This window comes from Sinocyclocheilus rhinocerous, unplaced genomic scaffold, assembly GCF_001515625.1.
Source record: "Sinocyclocheilus rhinocerous isolate Xijiao unplaced genomic scaffold, SAMN03320098_v1.1 scaffold594, whole genome shotgun sequence".
Classification (NCBI taxonomy): domain Eukaryota; kingdom Metazoa; phylum Chordata; class Actinopteri; order Cypriniformes; family Cyprinidae; genus Sinocyclocheilus; species Sinocyclocheilus rhinocerous.
In genome coordinates, this window is record NW_015645059.1 from 1,411,096 (window position 1) to 1,432,229 (window position 21,134).

The following is a 21,134-nucleotide window of genomic DNA, read 5'->3' on the forward strand; positions in this document are numbered from 1 at the left end:
ACTGCGATGATCTAAAGATATTTAGAAGTACAGGTCATCACAATGGAAGACGATTTTGATATATCATCAGACAACGTGGAATTTTTGCCCAACTGTATTTATTTGACGTCACGCGCCGGGTGTTGTGAACGCGCTCAGGACAGTTGGACATTGCGGTGGATCAGAGGTAAAAAATGATATAAATACGGTTCAGTTTCTTGCACAGACCTCAATGTATCATCACGAGCCGCAGGGTTTAATTTGGTTTTGTCTGTGTATGTTTTTTTGACTCTCAAGACGTGGAGCCCATTGACTGCCATTATATGACTGACAGACTGCAACGGTTTGATTAAAAATCTTTGTTTGTGTTCTACTGAAGAAACAAAGTCACCTACACCTTGGATACCCTGGGGTTATGCAGATAAACATCAAATTTTCGTTTTTTGGGTGAACTATCCCTTTAAAGCTGATATTTTAAAACTAAGTAAGCAAAAATTAAATTTCTTCCTTTTCCCCCCCCCATTTCTTTAACATTTCATAGGGGTAAGGTGCTTTTTAATTCTTGTTACTGGCCACTGTGTAATTTTTGGGGTTCTTTTTGTACTTTTAGCTCCTACGGTGCAATGTTATTTTAGTATTATTTGTATACTATTATATATTTATAGTTTTTATTAATATTTTCAATTAGCTTTTAATTTTATGTATTCAGTTTTAATTTTTTGTATATTTTTTATGAAACCGCAGTTTTTAGCTAATTTTAGTATTGAAATTTGTGATTTTTATGGTGCTTTTGTCTTTATTTATATTTATATTTATATTTATATTTAGCATAATTTTTTTTAATTTTAGTCATCCCCCCCCCCCCCAAATATATTTATTTGCATTTGTTTTAATACAGAACAATACATTTAAATAAAAATAAATAAATAAATAAAAGAAAACACATACATATAAGTAAGAGAACCTTATAAGAACATAAAAATCATAAAGTTTCCCTTTAACTGCATAAGTCAGCTTTTCCATGTCGAGGTTGTTAGTCATTTCTTTAATCCAAAGCATAGAGGAAGGACCTTGTATCTCCTTCCATTTTAAAGCAATAGCCCGCTTGGCCTGAAACAAACTAAAGTCAATTAGTTTGCGTTTATTGGTGTTCACCACAAAATTTACTGGGTATATATGAAATAAACTAATTTTAGTAATTTAGTACTTTTCAACTCTTCAGTTAGTTGCCTAAGCAACATTTCTAATTTGTCTAAATAAAATATTTTTTATCTTAGCCTTATTTTAATTAAAAATGATTTGTAATAGTTTGAGTTTTAGTTAACAATAACAACACTGCTGTGGTATGACTTGTTTTTTCACAAGTGTTCACCTTGTTTCTCAATATGAGGTCTTAAAACTAGATGTAAAATAATGATGCAGTGTTTAGTTAGTTTACATTTTAAAAATAGTTTGAAATAGATTTACATGAAGTATACCTTGTTTTATTACATATCTTGCCATTCATTAACCACAGGTGCCATCTACAGTTACTGCCACTAGAGGGCAGTCTAAAGCCATCCATAACCGTGTGTCCATGTGAGCTGCTCCTCTGATTTCACTCGCCTCCTCATGAGCCTCTGTTCTCTTTTGTGCTTTAACCAATTTGACTTGATCTCTTGTTCCTTTTATGCCACCTCCTTGGCATGATTGCCGGCTACCTGCTCTTGACTTTAATGAGACCAGACTTTGAAAGCCCACCAGGGTGTAACTATACAAACGGCGACACATTCACGCTCATACCCCTCTCCCTTCTTCCACAGTGCCGCTGGGCATTGTGGGGCATTGTTTGAAATGTGGGGGGGAACCAATAATTACAATCTCTTTGCATTAGCCTCAGCATTCAACACAGGTTTTCACTGCTTCATTTGTTACAAGAAGAGCTACCAAAAACCCAATAAATTCAGTGAGGGGAAAAAAGGAATGCTTGCAATGTTGATTTTTGCATTTGAAAATTCAGTTTTGCAGTATTTAAACCACTTCACTGAAGTCTGACGATATTAATAATGCGATTCTTCATTTCTACGAGCCCAGCTTGACTCAACAACCTTAATTACTTTGATTAGGCTTATTGTGATACATATTCTCCACTGTCAACCAGCATGATGCTGAACTATACCCTAAGATGTTTTGGTAGGGATCAATGGGAAATGGAAGAGGGACGGTAGCAACAAATACTCACACGTACTTGCGTTACGTTGACCCTGACATTAGTGGCGTGATGTGAATGCTTCTGTATTCAGTTGCCATTTATATTTTGATTGAGGGCCTTCTTTATCTGTTGAGAACAGTGTTAGCGATAGGCTTTGGTGTTGCGGATGTAATTTTTTCCATGGCGATAAAGATGCTTGATTTGGCCCCTGTTCGGATGCCCTCCTGAGCTTCTCGTCTTTCCTTATTGGCCTACGGTAAGGGGATCTAGACAAGCCCCCGGTGATTCTCAGCTTGTTGAAATATGCAGGTTCTCAGAGCCGTGATGGAGATGACGGCTGTTTGGCACCAGCGTCTGAGGGATTCACTGCACGATGTGCCGTTTCAAACTTTTAAGAGGGCAAGAAGTCAAAGAGGCAATTTTCTTTTCATGTCTTCCGTTGGTGCCAGACACGCAGAACGTGGATCGTAACCGTTGTCTAATTTGACAATTGGGTTTTACGATCGTCAAACACTAAATCCTGTCAGTCAGATGGTGCGTCGTTCTCGTCTGCTGATGGATGGTCTGCTGTCTGCACCATCATTGTTTTGGGATAAGAATTACAGGCGCTCTGCTTTTAATAGAGTTAACTAATACTTTCTGAGAAGCTAGCTTAGTGCTAACCTGCCACAGGGGTGTAAATTCAGCCAGCAGGTGTTGTAAAGTGGGTTGAAGTCTAGAGGTGCCGCAAGGGAGAAAGTTTTGAGCTTAATTTGCTGGTTGCTTTGAGTGAAGGAATAGGGTCGGTTTCTTAAAGCAGGGGTAACATCCCTTTTAAATTTCATGATCCCCCTGCGAGGGACTCTGAAATAAAAAAGGAAGTATGTGCATTTCCATTTGTACTGTATTAGAAAAGTTTTGTATGATAGTTTTTTTTTTTTTAGCTCCAAATTTTCATATTAAAATAAGTTCTAAATTGTTCTTTTTTGTTGTTGTTGTTATTTATTTTTATGAGAATAATGTTTTATTTCAACTGTTTTACTGCATGTGATCAAATAAATGCAGCCTTGGTGAGCATGATGAGTATTTAAAAAAAAAAAAAAAATGACATAGATATAATATTTATATCTACATACACATAAAATGACTAATCTCTTGATTTTGGGCCAGTCTTTAGAAATAAGAATGAATATATATATTTTTTTTATTTTATTTTATTTTATTTTTTTCATTTTTTCATTAGACTGGCAAAAACATATATATATATATATTACATTACAGTTCTATTAAACACATGATTAAGTGTGTATGTATGTATGTATATGTATATGTGTATATATATATATATATATATATGCGTGTGCATATAATATTTCCTAAAAATGTTCTTCTGTTCCCCTAGCACCTTTTTTTTTGTGAACCTCAACACCACCTCACTAGTTTGTGAAAAAGATAAGTGTTTTGTATTTATTGTTCGCTTTTTAATTTTATTTATATACCCTGCAGAAGTTCTTAAAGGTGATGTTTGTGTGTGTCATTGTGTTTTTGCTTGTAATCTATAGACATAGTCAGGGTCAGCAAAATGATTTATATTTCTGCTGTAAAACGTGACTACAGATTCAGATTAATTTTGAATGCACTTTGGAATTTATTAAAACTAGCTTAAGCCGTTGTGATTTAGCTAATTTTGCTGTATAACAATTTGGGAAAATCCCCCTGCAGGCCAGTTAGTAAGAGCCGTGCGCGTTTAGCCTTTACTAACGCTTGTGAAGTGACGTTCTGTGGCCCTTGACCTTTCCAGGGAAACATTTGTTCTGGTGCGAACCCTGTACTCCCCTGGTATGAGATGCATGCCATGGAATAGGCGTTTAGGGTTTCATGCTGAGGGGTCCGTCCTGATTGATGTGCCTACATTTTATTTTCAGCTCTTTGTGCGGCGGCCAGTGTGAAAAGCGGAGCTTCAGCTGTGGAGCTGGGGAGGGGGTTTGGGTCCGGGGTTAATCGAGTGATGTTTACAACTTCTGTCGCTACGGACTGCTGATGGTTCTGGAACGTTAGTTAGCCTGACCTCTCACCCCGCCTTGCCGCCAAGCCCCGGACCCCTCTTTACCTAGTGTAGACGAGTTCAAAAAGGTAAAACAAAACAAATTATGCTGTCATGGATGCCATGTCCTTGTGCCATGAATTCTTCAGATCTTGAGCGGCTGTTGGTGAGACGAGATGGGCTGTCGTTGTGAGTTAGCTGTCATCTGAGTAAACATTGTTTCCTTGCTGCTCTCTCAGACGACACGTCCAGTTGTCCGAATCACAAAGGTCATTTTTAACCTTCCCAGAATAAGATGCGAGTGCCCTCCTCCCCCGTTGTAGGCATTGTTGCACGCACCGTTTGACCCTGTGGTCTTTTGGTTGGGGATTTGCTCCTGATATCACTGGACTTAACAAATAGTCACAGGGCCCAAAGCATATTTTTGGATTTGGGCGCGAGATGCAGTCAGCTTCGCGTAGCTTCACGTTCCTCACACAAGTTCCTTCAAGAGCTTTGCACCTTTTAATTTAGGCCGGCATCGTGAGTGAGGTGTTATTCTTAACTAATGCCTTCTGCGAACTCTTTTAATGTTGTGTTTGATTTAACGACGCACGTTTGCTGCCTGTTTCCCCATTCAGCTTACTGAAACGCTTCAGTTTAGCTCTAATGTAATAGTCATCTTTCATTGAGATACTGGTATTACTGTTGTTAATGAATAGGTGGAAAGAATCATGTCACCCTGCATGTGTTGAGGTGTCACTCAATTTTCCAATGATGTAGTTCAGTAAACTGTAGAACATAGTGTTACGTTACACCACAGCCTCCTTTGGGAATAAAACAGAACCACTTGTTGATTCTGAAGTCAATTAGAACAAAGACAATTAATTAAAATAAACATGATCCATAATCCTTTATTTTGTGCCTATTTAGGGAAAAAAAGTAATAGCAATTATCGTTATGATTAATTTAGTGTTTTATTTATTTAGACAGTAGTATAGTATTTTAATATATATTTATGTATATCAAAATTCTAAATTCTTACAATTCTGGCCAATAGAGTTATATTACTGGCCAATAATTATATTAATATTATGCTGCATGTGTTGAGGTGTCACTCAATTTTCCAATGATGTAGTTCAGTAAACTGTAGAACATAGTGTTACGTTACACCACAGCCTCCTTTGGGAATAAAACAGAACCACTTGTTGATTCTGAAGTCAATTAGAACAAAGACAATTAATTAAAATAAACATGATCCATAATCCTTTATTTTGTGCCTATTTAGGGAAAAAAAGTAATAGCAATTATCGTTATGATTAATTTAGTGTTTTATTTATTTAGACAGTAGTATAGTATTTTAATATATATTTATGTATATCAAAATTCTAAATTCTTACAATTCTGGCCAATAGAGTTATATTACTGGCCAATAATTATATTAATATTATGGCTGATAACCCATAAATTGCTGATTAAAAATTTTCTGTTTTGTCTAAATAAATTAAATAAAACACTACAAACTAATTTTTTAATGTTATAGGTGAATTTATGCATCTCAACATTTGAATGTACAGTTTGAAAAATAAGTATTCATTTTAAGATTTTGTAAAAATTACATTTAACAGGTTTTAAAAAACTAACTTACAACTTATTTGTGTATATAGTTTATTAATTTTATTTGTTTTATCAATTTGAGTACAAGTTAAACTAAATGAAAATGGAAGGTTCCCTTGGCTATTAGCTGAAATTAATTTCAAATAAATGTAAACTTATCTTTAAGTTTAATTTAAGGTTATAATTTAATTTGGTTATATATATTATTTTAGTTAAATTTTATTTTATTTCAAGTAAAAAAAAAAGTAAGCTTTCAATTTGTTAACTATAATAACCCTGCTGTCAACCGGCCCAAAATGTTCTCACACTGGCCCCCACTGATGTAAAGGTCTTGTAGCCTGTGTCGAGTTTATTTGTGCCGTATGAGAAAATAGAATGCATCAGTGTGTAAATGTATGTGTCAGCTCAAGCTCATAATTCAGAAACAAGATCTAATAAATTTTGTTGGGGAATATTGATCAGAGGTATTATGTTGGGTTTTAGGAAGGGTACGCTGTGCTCTTTTTAGTGGGATATTTTTACCTCCAGTTCTAAATGCCAGACTGGCCGCTGAAGTGATTTCAGGCGGTCGTATTAAATCAGAGAGAGGATTTGCAGTGATATTTTACCCCTTAGAGCTCAGACCCCATGTGATCTGCCCCGTTTGCTTCCACATGGCCTATGCAGAATGTGTGCGCACCTGTGTTGCATAAATGTGTCTTTATTGACTGTCATTGTACTGTTGTCTTTGTGCGTTTGCTGTTGTTACATCCTTTAGATAATAATTTGCACATTGTCAGAGAGATGACTTTATGCATCCATCTACCTAAAAAAATATGTTTGCATGCTACGAGGACAATTCATTATTGCACGTCCCACTGTGGTTTAAATCTACCTCTGAGTGTGCGTGTGTGTGTGATTTAGATCCTCTGGTCAGAGGATAGAGAGATGACAGCGGACGTATTTCACCCTGACAGTGCAGTGTTGCTGTTGCTATTTCAGGCAAAGGACTGTCATCCTCAAAATGCTTTTCAGCAGGACACTTTTCAAAACAATCGTCACCAGATACTTTCTTTTACAAGGTTTCTGTACCGTTCCAGGGCTTAAAATGCCTGCTATGATGTGCACCGAAGCCAACAGAAGACCAGATGCCCCTGGCGAGCAAATGGCACCACGGGGCAGGAGGAATAAACTGTTTACGAGAGCAGCCGTAGACTTCGTTTTTTCTCTATAACCATTCCGCCGCCCGCTTGAAATGGTTGGGAAGAGATAAATGAACGTGTTAATGACAGACCTGTCGATTGGGGTGAAAAAGATGAGGGCCTTATGGGTAGACAGGGCCAAACGCTCCTGTCCTGTCAGTCACTGCCATCCGAGCCAGTTGCTTCAGTTCATGGGTGGTATTTTGACACCATTTTAACTTTAGGATGCACTGCTTGGTATCGCCTTCCATTAAGTGCTTATTGGAGTCAATTTGGAGTAATATGCATTTGGAATTACTTTACTTCCATAAAGTGGTGTATTTCCAAATTAAACTGTCAAATTGAATATTAAAATACATTGAGACTTAATTTAATCCATCAGCATGTAATTAGGTCATGAAAAGTAGGTTTTAATATTATCTTATTTATTCTCATTTATTAATGGCATGTTGTCTTTCACTTTACATTACGGCAAATTTAAATGGAGAATGAATGCAGTTCATTAGTAACAATAAAAAAACAACTAAGTGAAAAAATAAAGTGTTTACTGATGCGTCAAGGAAGAACAATTAGTAAGACGTTTTTGCTTCCGATGTATGTGACAGAGGCATTAGTGATCTGATGGTAGGCTCCATAATGACCCTCTGCTGACTCTTTATCATGTCATGCTCCAGATGTGTCCCCAGGCATGTGACGGAGAGGGTTCGGTCCCCTTTTCCGTCTTACTAACGGGCGGCTTTTGCTCTGACACAGCCGCTAATTCACTGAGCCTTGTAATTACAGTCCACTTTTGTCACTTCTGCCCGCAGTCAGACAGGGAGCTGAGAAAAGGCTAAATGGGGCACTGTTGGCCCGCCGGACAAAAGTACCGAATGCCGAAAACATTTACAGAAGAGTTAGTGCTGTCTGTGTGTTTAGTGTTTCCTGCACTGCTATTTAGAACACAGTGCCATGGCTAAAAATTTGACATTTTTACTCATTGGTGAGCTTGCAGTGTAAATTGAATGTAATGAGCTAAATGGGATGGGGACCCAAAAAAAACCCCATCTTGGGTAAAGAAATAAATAAGCCTTTATTTTGCATCTTCGCTGGCATATTAAAAACAAACACACATTATCGTTCAAAGGTTTGGGGTCAGAACTATTATTCTTATATATTTTTTTATAATAAATTGATACTTTTATTCATCAGTAATGTGCTAAACTGATCAAAAGAGACAGTAAAGACATTGTTTCAAACAACTTCTTTATCACCAAATTAGCATTTTTAACAGAGCCCCAGCTTTTGAACGTCTTTTATTAAATTTGTTAAAGTGATTCTAATTCTAATGAATCATTGGTGGGATCAGTTATTGGTTTACTGAATTAATGTGTGACTCACTTACTGTGCTTTTTCATGTGTCTCTTAAAATGAATCATTGACAGTTACTGTATGCTTAACTCTATATGGGCCACATTATGAAGTTTAGTTTGTTAGACATTTGTTACTGAATTTCGAGGCCTAGTTAAATTGGCACATTCACAGCTTTTCTCCCTTAAAAGACTTTAAAAGATAATATTGTTTTGATATACTATGCAATGAAGCGTCATTTATTGTAAAAACTGGTCAGGTCTGAGAAGGTCTACTCAGAAAACCCATGCTGGCAAAACATCGCTGGACTCCGATGTCAGAGGCTCTGTGCCTTCTGTATGTTTACTCGCAGATGTGTTGGTCGGCATGTGTTTTAAGACGAGCCGTCTCCGCTCTCATTTCTGAGCCATAGTCAAATGACTTGTCTTTCAGCTCTATGGGCCCCCCAGTCTTTTTCTGTTGTCATAATACACCGACATACAGTACAGTGGCTATGGAAACATACAAACATAATCTAACTTTTCACTGTAGCCTCTTTTACTTTTTTTTTTTTTTTTTTCTCCCTGGTGCCTCTATCCCTCCAATTCTCTTTTTCCCAACTCGTTTAATATCTGTCTGCATCAGCGTTAGTGGTGTAGCTAAATGAACTGTGTAATACAGTATACAGTTGCATTGCTAAGTAGCTGTAACTTTATGGCTCCCTCTGAAGTAAACTTGCACCTGCTCAAGGTCAGAAACACTCACACAGACAGATGGTGTATCAATTTAAGTGTGGGCTCTAAGGGTACCGCTGGAGAGCCGGGTGCGAAGCACAGGCAGAGGACAAGAGCCATCCTAGCCTTCTGTGAAGTCTCTGTGATCCCACCTAGCGTTCACCTAGTTGAATTATGCATTATATTTTGTGGTGCTTGCTATGCCACGTATTACTACTGTTGTTATGGATTTGAACAAACCCTTAAAGGGTTAGTTCACCCAAAAATGAAAATTAGTCCATAAATGGCGTTGCGCATGCGCTGGTGAGTCACGTGAAAACCAACATTTGTTTACAGGAGCAAAGGAAGCCAAGTTTCCTTACATTAGCAAAGGAAAACCAGTCTCCTCTTGGCTTATATCGAAATCCTCCGACATTCTTCTTTACAAATCCTAGTTTTGTACTTCTAATTAGTGACCGTTTTTTTGTTTTGATCTCTCCCCTGCGCTTCCGCGTTCGTCACTTCTGAGCGGGGCATGCGCAAAACCGACATCCTAAGACATCAGCCCGGAACTGCTTCAGTGTACAACAGTTAGCGCAAGCTAGATTAAATGGATTATTACGTTTTAAATATGGTTATTTTTCTTACAAAAACGCATCGATTCACTACAGGAGGACTTTGTTCACCCCCCCGGAGCTGTGTGAGACACTTTTTGTTAAGAATGGTCGCTTTTTATTTAACTTCTTTTGGACTGATGCACTGCAACACCTGCTGAGTGCCATTAAACAGCTTGAAAGATCAAAGACAATTTTTAATATAACTCTGACTGGATTCGTCTGAAAGAAGAAAGTAATATACACCTAGGATGACTTGAGGGTGAGTAATTTATGGACTAATTTTCATTTTTGGGTGAACTAACCCTTTAACCCTAATATTAAACTTCATGTGCTGTTGCTTTTCTAAAACTTAGAGACTTAGAAAACTTAGTTTACCTAGTAAATGGTAAATGGGTGAACAAAAGGTATTTCAACATATAGAGATCAAAATATCTAAAGTTGCAGTCACACTTGTTGTTTGACGAAATTTGGCAGGTATTTACGTGGGAATCCCCACAGTCAAAAGTGGGGGGAAAAAAGTTGTTCACAAAGAGCAACTTGACGTTGGGCCTTTTTGGCTGCAAAATTTCACAGAAATGTTGCTAATGTAACTGCACCTTCAGGTACAGTATGGGCTCTTTTGACTTGGGCAAAGTAAGCAGCCACTCAGAAACACCCTTAAACACTGAGAACAGAACATGTAGCAACACTTTGGCAACGACTTTTGCACTGGCAAGTACTTACATATTCTTCTACAAGTCTAGTCTATATCGTGATCCAGTTTTGATAACGCAAAAATGGAAGGCACACTAACAGCAAACCACACATAACATGTTTAATCCTGCTTAATTAGTTGTGTGTTTCTGTGTGTTTTGGGGTGACCTTGGCTATGTTGGTTAATGCCGACAGCTATTTTGTTATTACTCAGACCTGACCTCCTACTTCCCTCTGGGAGGCATGTTACACCTCATAAAGCATGCTTAAGTCCTGCTCCAGTTTCAAGGAGTGGAGCTTCCCGTGCTCTGAAATAGCCTCGTCCTTGTCCCTCTTGAGGGCTTGGGTTTGGCTATGATGTGGTATGTGTGTGCTGGGGGGCATGAATCCTGGTGTCTTGCTCGATTGCTGTTGACAGGATGCTGTGTGTCCCTGTCTCTTTGAGGCCTCAGATTAGCTCCCCTTATTCCCCTGACGAAACCCCCACCTGTCCGAGTCCCTCTCCCATAGAGGTCACCCTGCATGCCGGCACAGCGGCTGTGGGGTGTATGTTTAAGGCTGGACACCTTGAGTAAACAGTCACTGTTAACATGACGCTTCAGATATGTACAGTCTCTCTGTCTACCTGTTACTGTCTGCAGTGAGTTTGTGGGATAGATTTGTCACCTTCCTTTTATCATTTTTGAGGCCACTTGCAAAGAGTTCTAAAATAAAGAGTTGACAGGAAATTGTCAAAATAAATATTTTAATGCAAAGGAATATTCTTTTATAAATCAGAATTTGGTCATATTCCAGTTATGAATGTCTCATGTAAGGCAAAATTCTAGTTTTGAGGATTCCAAATATGACCGTTATATGCCTGTATTCCTTTTTTGTCATGTTAAATCCTTATTTGGAATATACACTAATAGAATACTAATTTTTATCTGTGTATGTTCAAAACACCCAGAAGTAATTTTGGGCATTAGGAGACAGCATAAAAGTCTTGTGACTTTAGTTTTTGATTTTCATTTTTTTATCTTTCTATAATAAAACAAACAAACTACCTTTTAAAAATTTCGAGTTTAGAGAAAATTTAGATTTTTATTTTTAAATGAATACTTGTATATTCAGCAAGGATGTCTTAAATAAATGCTATTGTATGTGCTGTCCATGACATTGATTTGAACGTTTTTTTTTGTTAGCACAAAGAGCATTTAATGCATTTGAATGTTCTATTCATCAAAGAATCCTAAGTGCACAACTGTTTTCGGCAGAGATGAGAAGACATGTTTGAATATTTTCTGAAGTATCAGTTATTTTAAATTGTAATGATATTTCACAATATTACTGTTTTTGTTTACTGTATTTTTTATCAAATAATTGCATAGGAGACTAAACTATTTTTACAGACCCCAGACTTTTGAATGGTACTGTAGTTCATTCATTTAATTACAGGAATATTTAATTATCTTGTAAACCTCTTTTTTAACTTCAATATTGTTTGTAATCAGTAAGTGACATGTAAATCCAGTCAGCTGGGAGCTGTGATTTGAACCGGAGTTTCCCAAATTAGCACCATGACTCTGACCACTAAGCCTTTTTTCTCCTTTTTTTAGCCTCTGTTTAATTTTTCTTTTGCTTCTTTTATGTGTTCTTTTTTTCCTCTTGCGCTACACTTCTACCTCCCTCTGTCTGCCCTTCATTTTTTCCTTTTGTCTCTCTCCTTTTCTCTGACAGCTGTGGTTTACATGGGTCTCCCTCTGCAGCTGGACAACCCTCCCCTTCTCTCACTCTCTCTTTTTCTCGTCATGCAGTCCAGTGGTGATTAAGACTATTAGGCCTTATAATGACTTTGCTTGTGTGTGGGTTTGGAGCCCCATTTCAGTGCAGCTAATAGACCTCTTAGCCAATTATCCTCCATTTAGAAGCAAATCACAGAGGCTTTTTCTCTCCCCCTTTGATAAATGTTGAATTACTGAATAGATTTGCTAATTAAATTCTTTGTGTGCTTTGCATGTGCAAATCCTTATGTTCATGTGTTTGAGTTTACGCATGTGCGCTTTTTTCCCCGTAGTATTTCTTGCTGATAAATGTATATTCGCCGAAGTGAGTGGGTTTGTTTGACCGATTTGAAATTGATATTGTTCTCCACTTGCTGTGTTTAGTGTTTATTGTGTTTCCCCAGTGACATGCAGTCTTTTGTCTCCCGCAGATTTTGATGCACACCAAAGAAATGGTGCAGAGGGTGAGTCATGATTGGTGTACATTACAGTAATAATTAAGCGGCACTTGCCGTGTTTGTTATTTGTAAGCCGTGCGTGGGTTTGACGGTTTACGGTTCTCTCTCAGATGAATCTGGAGGTCATATACGGGGATACCGACTCCATCATGATTAACACCAACAGCACCAATCTGGAGGAGGTCTTCAAACTGGGAAACAAGGTAAGGTTTTGGGGGGAAATGGAAGGGGTTTCTGCACGTCTCACAGAAAAATGCATTATTGGATTTTTAAAGCTTGAATGAGTCTGACATTAATGATTGAGACATCACTGACAGTCAGGAGAGAATTATACCAACCATTCAGCAATTGAATAAATGTGTCTCTGTGTGTGTGTAGGTGAAAAGCGAGGTGAATAAACTCTATAAGCTTCTGGAGATTGACATTGACGGCGTGTTTAAGTCCCTTCTGCTGCTGAAGAAGAAGAAATATGCAGCACTGATGGTTGAGCCTCAGGGAGATGGCAAATACACCACAAAACAAGAGCTCAAAGGCCTGGACATTGTGCGTAGAGACTGGTGTGACCTGGCCAAAGAGTGTGGCAAGTCAGTGCACTGAACTACAGATCGTTAGCCCTTTCTGTCCTTTATAAAGACAGTAATGTAGGAGTAATCTTTCTTGATCTACTTGAAGCTCCTGACACCAAGACAAATGCCTTGTGTGTGCAAACAAACATGGCAGTAAAGCTCTTTCTGATTCTGTATATAGTCTTTTGTAATACTGTTGTGATTTATATGATCCTTTTCCCTTTCATCTAGTTATGTGATTGGTCAGATCCTGTCAGACCAGAACCGTGACACCATCGTAGAGAACATTCAGAAACATCTGATTGAGGTTGGAGAGAAGGTGGCCAATGGCAGTATTCCACTCAATATGTTTGAGATACACAAGGTAAAGGACTGAATTAGAAACAGGCTTTTCGCAGATTGGTTCGGCTATGAATAAATGAGGAAAATATCTACACTACTAGTTAAAATATTAGAAAACCTTAACCGCTCAAAACGAAAAAACAAATGGTGTTTTGGTAATTATGTAGTGACTGAAATTGCTTAAATACTGTTCAGAGGTTTGGGGTCTTTTTAATGAGCAGCTTTTATTTTAAGCAAAAATAATGTATTATTCTAACTTCATAAATGTGGTTTATTATTTCTGAAAATATTATATGTTTATTTATTTATTTAGTTGTGTAAGATGGGCACAAAACTAATTTAAAATGAGAAGAGTTCAAAGCATTTAAAGTATTTCAATAACTGATTTTAAGGTCATGGGAACAATTTCATGGCTGTCATGAAGTGTGTTCAAGGGAATACGTTTTTTTTTTTTTTTTTTTTCAGTCCCTGACAAAGGATCCTCAGGACTACCCTGACAAGAAGAGCCTCCCCCACGTCCATGTTGCCCTCTGGATCAACTCCCAGGGTGGAAAGAAGGTTAAAGCGGGTGACACTGTTTCTTATGTCATCTGTGAGGTGAGCGACCAGTGTATTTGTACTTCTGACTCTAAAATTTGGCAGTAAACCCACACTAAACTTCCCCCGCTGCCTGTGCTTTCCTCTGTTAGGACGGTTCAAACCTGGCAGCCAGTCAAAGGGCGTATGCCCTGGAACAGCTACAGAAACAGCCGGGACTCAGCCTGGACACACAGTACTACCTGTCCCAGCAGGTGCACCCTGTGGTGGGCCGAATCTGTGAGCCTATCGAAGGCATTGATGCAGTGCTTATTGCTACATGGCTTGGTGAGACAGTCTGTCTGGATCAGTATTGATTATATTTTGCCAGAAAGGACATCTGAATTAAGATCAGTTTCCCTTTTTTGCTCCATTCTTTTGACACGAAGAGCAGCATATATTATAGTATAGATATTGAATTGTTTTTTTTACCTCACTGTAATCTCTGAACGTATTTTAACTGCCGTTGTGAAAATTAATGAAGCTATTTAATTTCATTTCATTTTATGTATTTAGGTATTTGTTTTTATTCATTAAAAAATAAACATTAATTCTGAACATATTTTAACTGATGTAAGTTGTTAACAAATCATTCATTAATTAATATAATTTTTTTTATATATTTGTTTTTATTATTTTTTTATTTTTAAGATTAAGGTTATATGTTTAGATGGTTTGTAAACATGTTAATTTCGGAGCATTTAAAAAATATCAAGTATATATATTGTTTTCTTTTCCCTAGCAGCTGAGATCCCATTTACCTCCCAGATGGAAATTCAGTTTCTTTAAAAAGTGCATGAACCCTTGCCACTCTGTCTCCATGACAACAGACCCTGGTTGTTTGGTATCCTGCCGTTGGGTCCAAAATTCAGACACTAATTCAGTCTCCCCACCGTGTCACCAGAACCAAGTAGCTGGTTTCCTTAAATACTTAATGGTTAGCAACACATTTACGCCACATTTGCTTCCAGAATATCCCGATCAACTGCTTCTCAAGTAGTCATGTAAAACAGTCTCACAATACACACAACATTCCGTGTCCATTCCTAACTACAGTTCACGCACCACCCTGTTCCCTTGACCACAGATGTGTGTGTGTGTGTGACATGCTGCATGTGTACCTGTAGATGGCAGCAGCACTCGGGCGTCAGCGGGTTTGGATCCTCAGAGACGGCGGTTAATCCCCGAAGTCTCATAGTCAACACTTACTTATGTGCTCATTTATTCACTTAGCCAAATTACCCAGGGGGACGTAGGCTGTTTTTCCGTGCTCTAGTAGTGTTCGGTGTCACCTGGCGGGATTAAATGGAGATTCAGCTGCTGTCTCTTAATGATTTGATGATCTCAGCTGCCTGGGAAAAATCGGATAGCTGCGCTTTCTCTACCCCTCCTCTTTCCCCTTATTATGTTTCCAGTTTATTCTTATCGTTAGCTAGTCTCCCTCCTCTTGCCTCCTGCAGCCGTGCCATCTTCTCTTTCTTTCTGTCCCTCTATCCTCTTTCAGCTTTTCCCTTTACCCCTCTTTCCATCACGGTCCATAAATACATCCGTGGGGATGTCTGAGCCTGCATGGCGTTATCGCCAACACACCGGAAGTACATTTCAACCTAGAACGTCACAAACTTGCACTGCTGACTTTTTTGTTTATTTACATAGTTGTTTCCTTTGCTATTTGATGCTAAATATGGAGCTTGTGGTTTGAGTGTTTTTTAAGAGATTCATAACTTGAACTTTTCTTTACCTACTTGTCCAGGGCTCGACCCAAGTCACTTCCGAGCTCAACAGCAGCAGCAACGTGAGGACGAAGTGGACAATTTTCTGGGTGCTCCGGCCCAGCTTACTGACGAAGAGCGCTACCGTGATTGCGAGAGGTTTACTTTCACTTGCCCTGACTGTGGTACCGAAAACATCTACGACAACGTGTTTGAAGGGGCGGTGAGTTATCAGCCCTCATTCACATCCATTAGCAGACCTGATCTTATCGGTCAGGAAAATGCCAAGCAGTCCATCCCGATTCATGCATTTCTCACCGTTCAATTGCGTCCTACCTTAACTTCCTGTTAAATATTGTGTAATGACAGGTAACAATAGATTTAAGCGGCACAGGTGATTACTTCCTCTGCTTCAGGCTTTTACCGGCCTATTAATTTCAGAGCCACACACTTTATTTATAGAGGCTTGGCAGAGCTGGGCAGGGGGTAGAGAGGTTTTGCCGGGGTATATTCCTGGAGCTCTTCAGTACACAGGATGTCCGTCATACTCTAGGCCGAGGTCAGCGGGGGCTAGAGGAGCGCGTGTAATCTGTCTCTAATTAAGGGTCCGCACACGCACATGCTTATGCACAGCTTTCTCTTGTCCAAGACTCAAAAAGTTACATTGACCCCCCTCTCCCTAGCTGTTTGGAGATTTTGCACACTTCAGCCAGGGAAGACTTGGAATTCTGGGAAAAACTGGTTGGCATTTATGCGCACTATAACTTAGAAATGCGTTACAAGCCCTAATGGACTTTAATCAGGGTAAACACCATATTTAAACTGATGTGAATGAAAACAAGGCTATGAATGTAGTACAGACCGATCAATAGATTGTAACTGTTTTTTGTTTGGTTTTGTTTTTTTAGGAAACATGGGTTTTAGTGTGTGTGTGTGTGTGTGTGTGATTCCTACAGGGTTGTTTATGGAACAGATGGCACTGACCCACAGTACCCAACTAAACAACTTGTTTATTTCATGCCAAAAATGACTTTTGAATTAGGTTTAGTCCCCCTTTTTCCCAATTTCTCTTGTCATGAAGAGTGACTCCAGTACGGTTCTTAGATTAATCTTCCTGATCTCACAGCAATTCATACATTTTTGACAAGGTGGCTAATTCGTACAAATTTGTACTACATCACTTGTGTGAATTCATACAATTTGTGAAAAATCGTACGTATTTTACAAGGTGGCAAATTCGTAGGAATTTATACAAAGGACCACACCTAACCCCACCCCTAAACTTAACCGTCACAGAAATCATACAAAATTGTACGAGTGAGGTCATACAAATTAGCCACCTCGTAAAATGCGTGCGAATTGGCCGTGAAATAGCATTGGATTAATTGCTTTCTACTTCACTGAAAACGGACACATTTTAACTAACTTTTTGAAAATGATAAACAAGCCATTTATTTTTGTTATTTACCATTACAACAAAACTTTGAAACACTTGTTAGTTATGTATCTTTAACTACTATTACAATTTAATTTGTTGTTGTTGTGTTTTGTTTGTTTGTGTTTATTACAGTATTTTAACATTTCTCTGTTCGATTCAATTGGATTATATACAGTGGTTCAGTGTCCAAATACGTCATTCAACTGAGTCATTAAGAAACCACAACTGAGTGGTTTGTTCACAAATTGGGCAGCCCTGTGTGCTCACTTAAAAATATTTAACCATAGCGCTGCAGATTTATCTGCGAAACGGGGGCACTTCTGAATAGCAGCGCAGGAAATATTGAAGCCATTAAACAAGACTGTACTTGTATATTTCACTGCCTTGTTTTCATATTCAGCATGGCATCTACCCTTACTAAGCTCTATTGGTGTTTTTACAAATATCCATATCCCTTGTACACTGTAAAGCATGTGGTACCACGTGTATGTTATGTTGATGAATAAACAAACTTGTTGCATATACTCCCGATAAGGTATCTAATAATTAGGAGTACAGGGTTATAGCAGAGCTCTGGATAAAGGGAGTGCGTTGATGAAAGGAAGGCTTGAAAGAACAGCCTTGACTCACAGTCACTGCAGATCGTTCTCTTATCAGAGCCGGCCGTGGAGAGAGGGAGGAGGACAACAGGAATGCAAACAGACGATTCTAGACAGTATTTGCATAGACACATGGTTCCCCCTTAAAGTGGCGCTCGGTGAGAGATGTAAAGATCATAAAAACGCTAATGGCTCGCAACGACTACCGGAGAGTGAATTGAGCAGCGCTTCGCCGCCGTACCATAAAAGCAAGAGTGATGTGTTTGTGTGAGACGGTGAGCTCGAGCAAGTGTGCTGACGCATTAGCCACACACACACACAGCTTATTTGAGGCATAATGAGCACCATAAACAGCTCTGCTAGTGCCCATGTGAGGTTAGATTGAAGGGATATTAGGCTACAGTAGTTTATATCCACTGTTTAACTACAATTGTTGCCACTGTTTCTCAATGGGAGGTCTGGGGCCTTTTAGATGTAGAAAAGCTGGCAAAGCTTGCAAATCATCTGCGCAGTATGGCATTTGTTACTTGCTGTCACCCAGATACACAGCTGAAAGCTTAATGCAGTGCCATTTTTGCTCCTTTGTGTTTCTGTTCCCAACCTAGATACCCTAGAGCCTTGGTCCGAGGGCACTGACATATTTTTAGTATGTTTGAATGTCTAATAGGTAGGGTTAGGTATCGTTTGAATTTTATCGATTCCGATTCCGGTTCCGATTCTGCTTATTGATTCCTAATTCCGATTCCAATAAGATAAAGAAATCCATGAAACAAATTTTAAGTCAAATATTTAGATGTCAAACATATTTATTCTGTTTTATGTCTATGGTTTTATCAAAAAAATACCACAGAAAAAAACAACTAGACTAATATAAATTTCAAACATTAAATTGTTAAAGACAAGTAAACAAATTAATTAGCAATAGCATAAATAAATAAAACTGAACAAATGTCAGGTATAGATTTTGAAATAAAAAGTTTAAAAACACTGTATAGTTTTCTTTTCATAAATAAAATATTGATTAATCCTCATTAAATTTACGAAAGATATTCAGTCAGTTAATGATTTTCTTTTGTTCTTTGATTAACATTAATGATAGGCAGCACGTTTATTAGACGGCTGTCTCTTTAACACCGAACACACACAGATCTAAAAGAATGGACACAGGTCGGGAACCTGCATCGGGACCACTGTTCTCTGTGTTCGCGCTTCAGATGTGTTCACTGCACGCAAACAGTGTGCAAGTTCTTTCCCTTCCTGCACTTAAATAGTTTAAAATCACATTAAAATGCGAACGTGGAAATCGTTAAGCGGAATCGAAATGCACATGTCTTATCGAATACCCGATTATTGGAAATTTGGAACCGGTTCTAAAATGGAACCGGTTCTCGATACCCAACCCTACTAATAGGTCAGGTCTAATAGCCTTTAAAAGCTTCTTTGGGCAATGCCAGTCAACAGGATAAATGCCCTGATTATGTTGTTGTTGTTTTATGTGTGTGTGTGTGGGCTTGTGTGCCGTGATCAAATGCTGTGTTAAAAGTTAATTTATTTGTTTCCAGGGGAGCACCTTACAGCTCAGTCTGAAGAATTGTTGCCATATCCCCTGTCGGGGCAGCCCGATGGAGCATCCTATTCAAATTAGCAACAAACTGCAACTGGACATTCGCCGCCACATCAGGAGATACTACAGTGTGAGTATGCTTCTCGTAATGCACCACCTATGTGTTCCAGAATGGCCACTGCAGGTGTTGTGTATAAGGTGTCGCATAATAAAGAGCCATGTAACTAATAAATATCTATTTGCACCAAGAGTTTTGCAAATCGCTGGAGAAAATTCTCACCAAATGTGTACAGACACGTGTATATATATACAGTTGTACCAATAAATTTACATGCCCCTTGCAGAATATGCAAAATGTTAATAATTTTAACAAAATTTGCATGTTACTGTTTATTTAATACTGTCCTAAATATGCTATTTCACATAACAGATGTTTGTATATTCTCCAGAAGACAAAATAATTACTGAATTTATAAAAATGACCCCATTCAAAAGTTTACATACCCTTGAATCTTAATAATCTGTGTTGTTTCCTGGATGATCCATGACTGTTTTTCTGTGTTGTGATAGTTGTTCATGAGTCCCTCGTTGGTCCTGAGCAGTTCAACTGCCTGCTGTTCTTCAGAAAAATCCTCCAGTTCCTGCACATTCTTTGGTTTTCCAGCATCTTCTGCATATTTGAACCATTTCCAGCAGTGACTGTATGATTTTGAGATCCATCTTTTCACACTGAGGGCAATTGAGGGACTCATACACAGATATTACAAAAGGTGAAAACATTTACTGATGCTCAAGAAGGCAACACAATGCATTAAGAGCCAGAGGGTGTAAACTTTTGAACACAATGATGGTGTACATTTTTCTTATTTTGTATAAAGATCATATTTTTTTCATTTGGTACTGCACTTTAGAAGTTACATAAATACTTAAATGTTTCCCAGAAGACAAAATGAGTACTATTTACGCTGATCATCCAATTCAAAAAGTTTACACCCCCCAGCTCTTAATGCATTGTGTTGTCGCCTTGAGCATCAGTAAATGTTTTCACGTTATATAATAGTTACGTATGAGTACCTCAATTGTCATCCATGTGAAAAGATGGATCTTCCAAATCATAGTCACTGTTGGAAAGGGTTCAAATATGCAGAAAATGTTGGCTGGAGGATTTTTCTGAAGAACAGCAGGCAGTTGAACTGCTCAGGACCAATGCAGGACTCATGAAAAACTATCACAAAACAGAAAGACAGTCGTGGATCATCCAGGAAACGACACACAGTATTAAGATTCAAGGGTATGTAAACTTTTGAATGGGGTCTTTTTTATAAATTATTATTTTGTCTTGTGGAGAATACATATACATCTGTTATGTGAAATAACTTATTCAGGACAGTATTAAATAAACAATAACATGCCATTTTTATGATCTGTCTTATTTTGTTCTGAACCAGGGGCATGTAAATTTATGAGCACACAGATATATATATATATATATGTCTGTGTGTGTGTGTGTGTGTATATATATATATATAATTTTTGTGTTTGTATATATACACTGAACAAAATTATAAACGCAACACTTTTGTTTTTGCCCCCATTTTTCATGAGCTGTTCACAAATCTGTCTAAATCTGTGTTAGTGAGCACTTCTCCTTTGCCGAGATAATCCATCCACCTCACAGGTGTGGCATATCAAGATGCTGATTAGACAGCATGATTATTGCACAGGTGTGCCTTAGGCTGGCCACAATAAAAGGCCACTCTAAAATGTGCAGTTTTACTGTATTGGGGGGGTCCG

General features: G+C 38.2%; 1 protein-coding gene across 1 annotated transcript in view; it reads left to right on the top strand.

Moving 5' to 3' along the window:
• Positions 1-21,134, top strand: part of LOC107705179 (DNA polymerase alpha catalytic subunit-like) — a 66,897-nt gene that overhangs the window by 16,318 nt on the left and 29,445 nt on the right. Inside the window, exons 25-32 of the mRNA XM_016508358.1 lie at positions 12,517-12,549; positions 12,654-12,746; positions 12,922-13,127; positions 13,341-13,473; positions 13,917-14,048; positions 14,141-14,315; positions 15,781-15,962; positions 19,339-19,470. Coding sequence (XP_016363844.1) covers positions 12,517-12,549; positions 12,654-12,746; positions 12,922-13,127; positions 13,341-13,473; positions 13,917-14,048; positions 14,141-14,315; positions 15,781-15,962; positions 19,339-19,470 — 1,086 coding nt within the window. The remainder of the gene's footprint in view (positions 1-12,516; positions 12,550-12,653; positions 12,747-12,921; positions 13,128-13,340; positions 13,474-13,916; positions 14,049-14,140; positions 14,316-15,780; positions 15,963-19,338; positions 19,471-21,134) is intronic.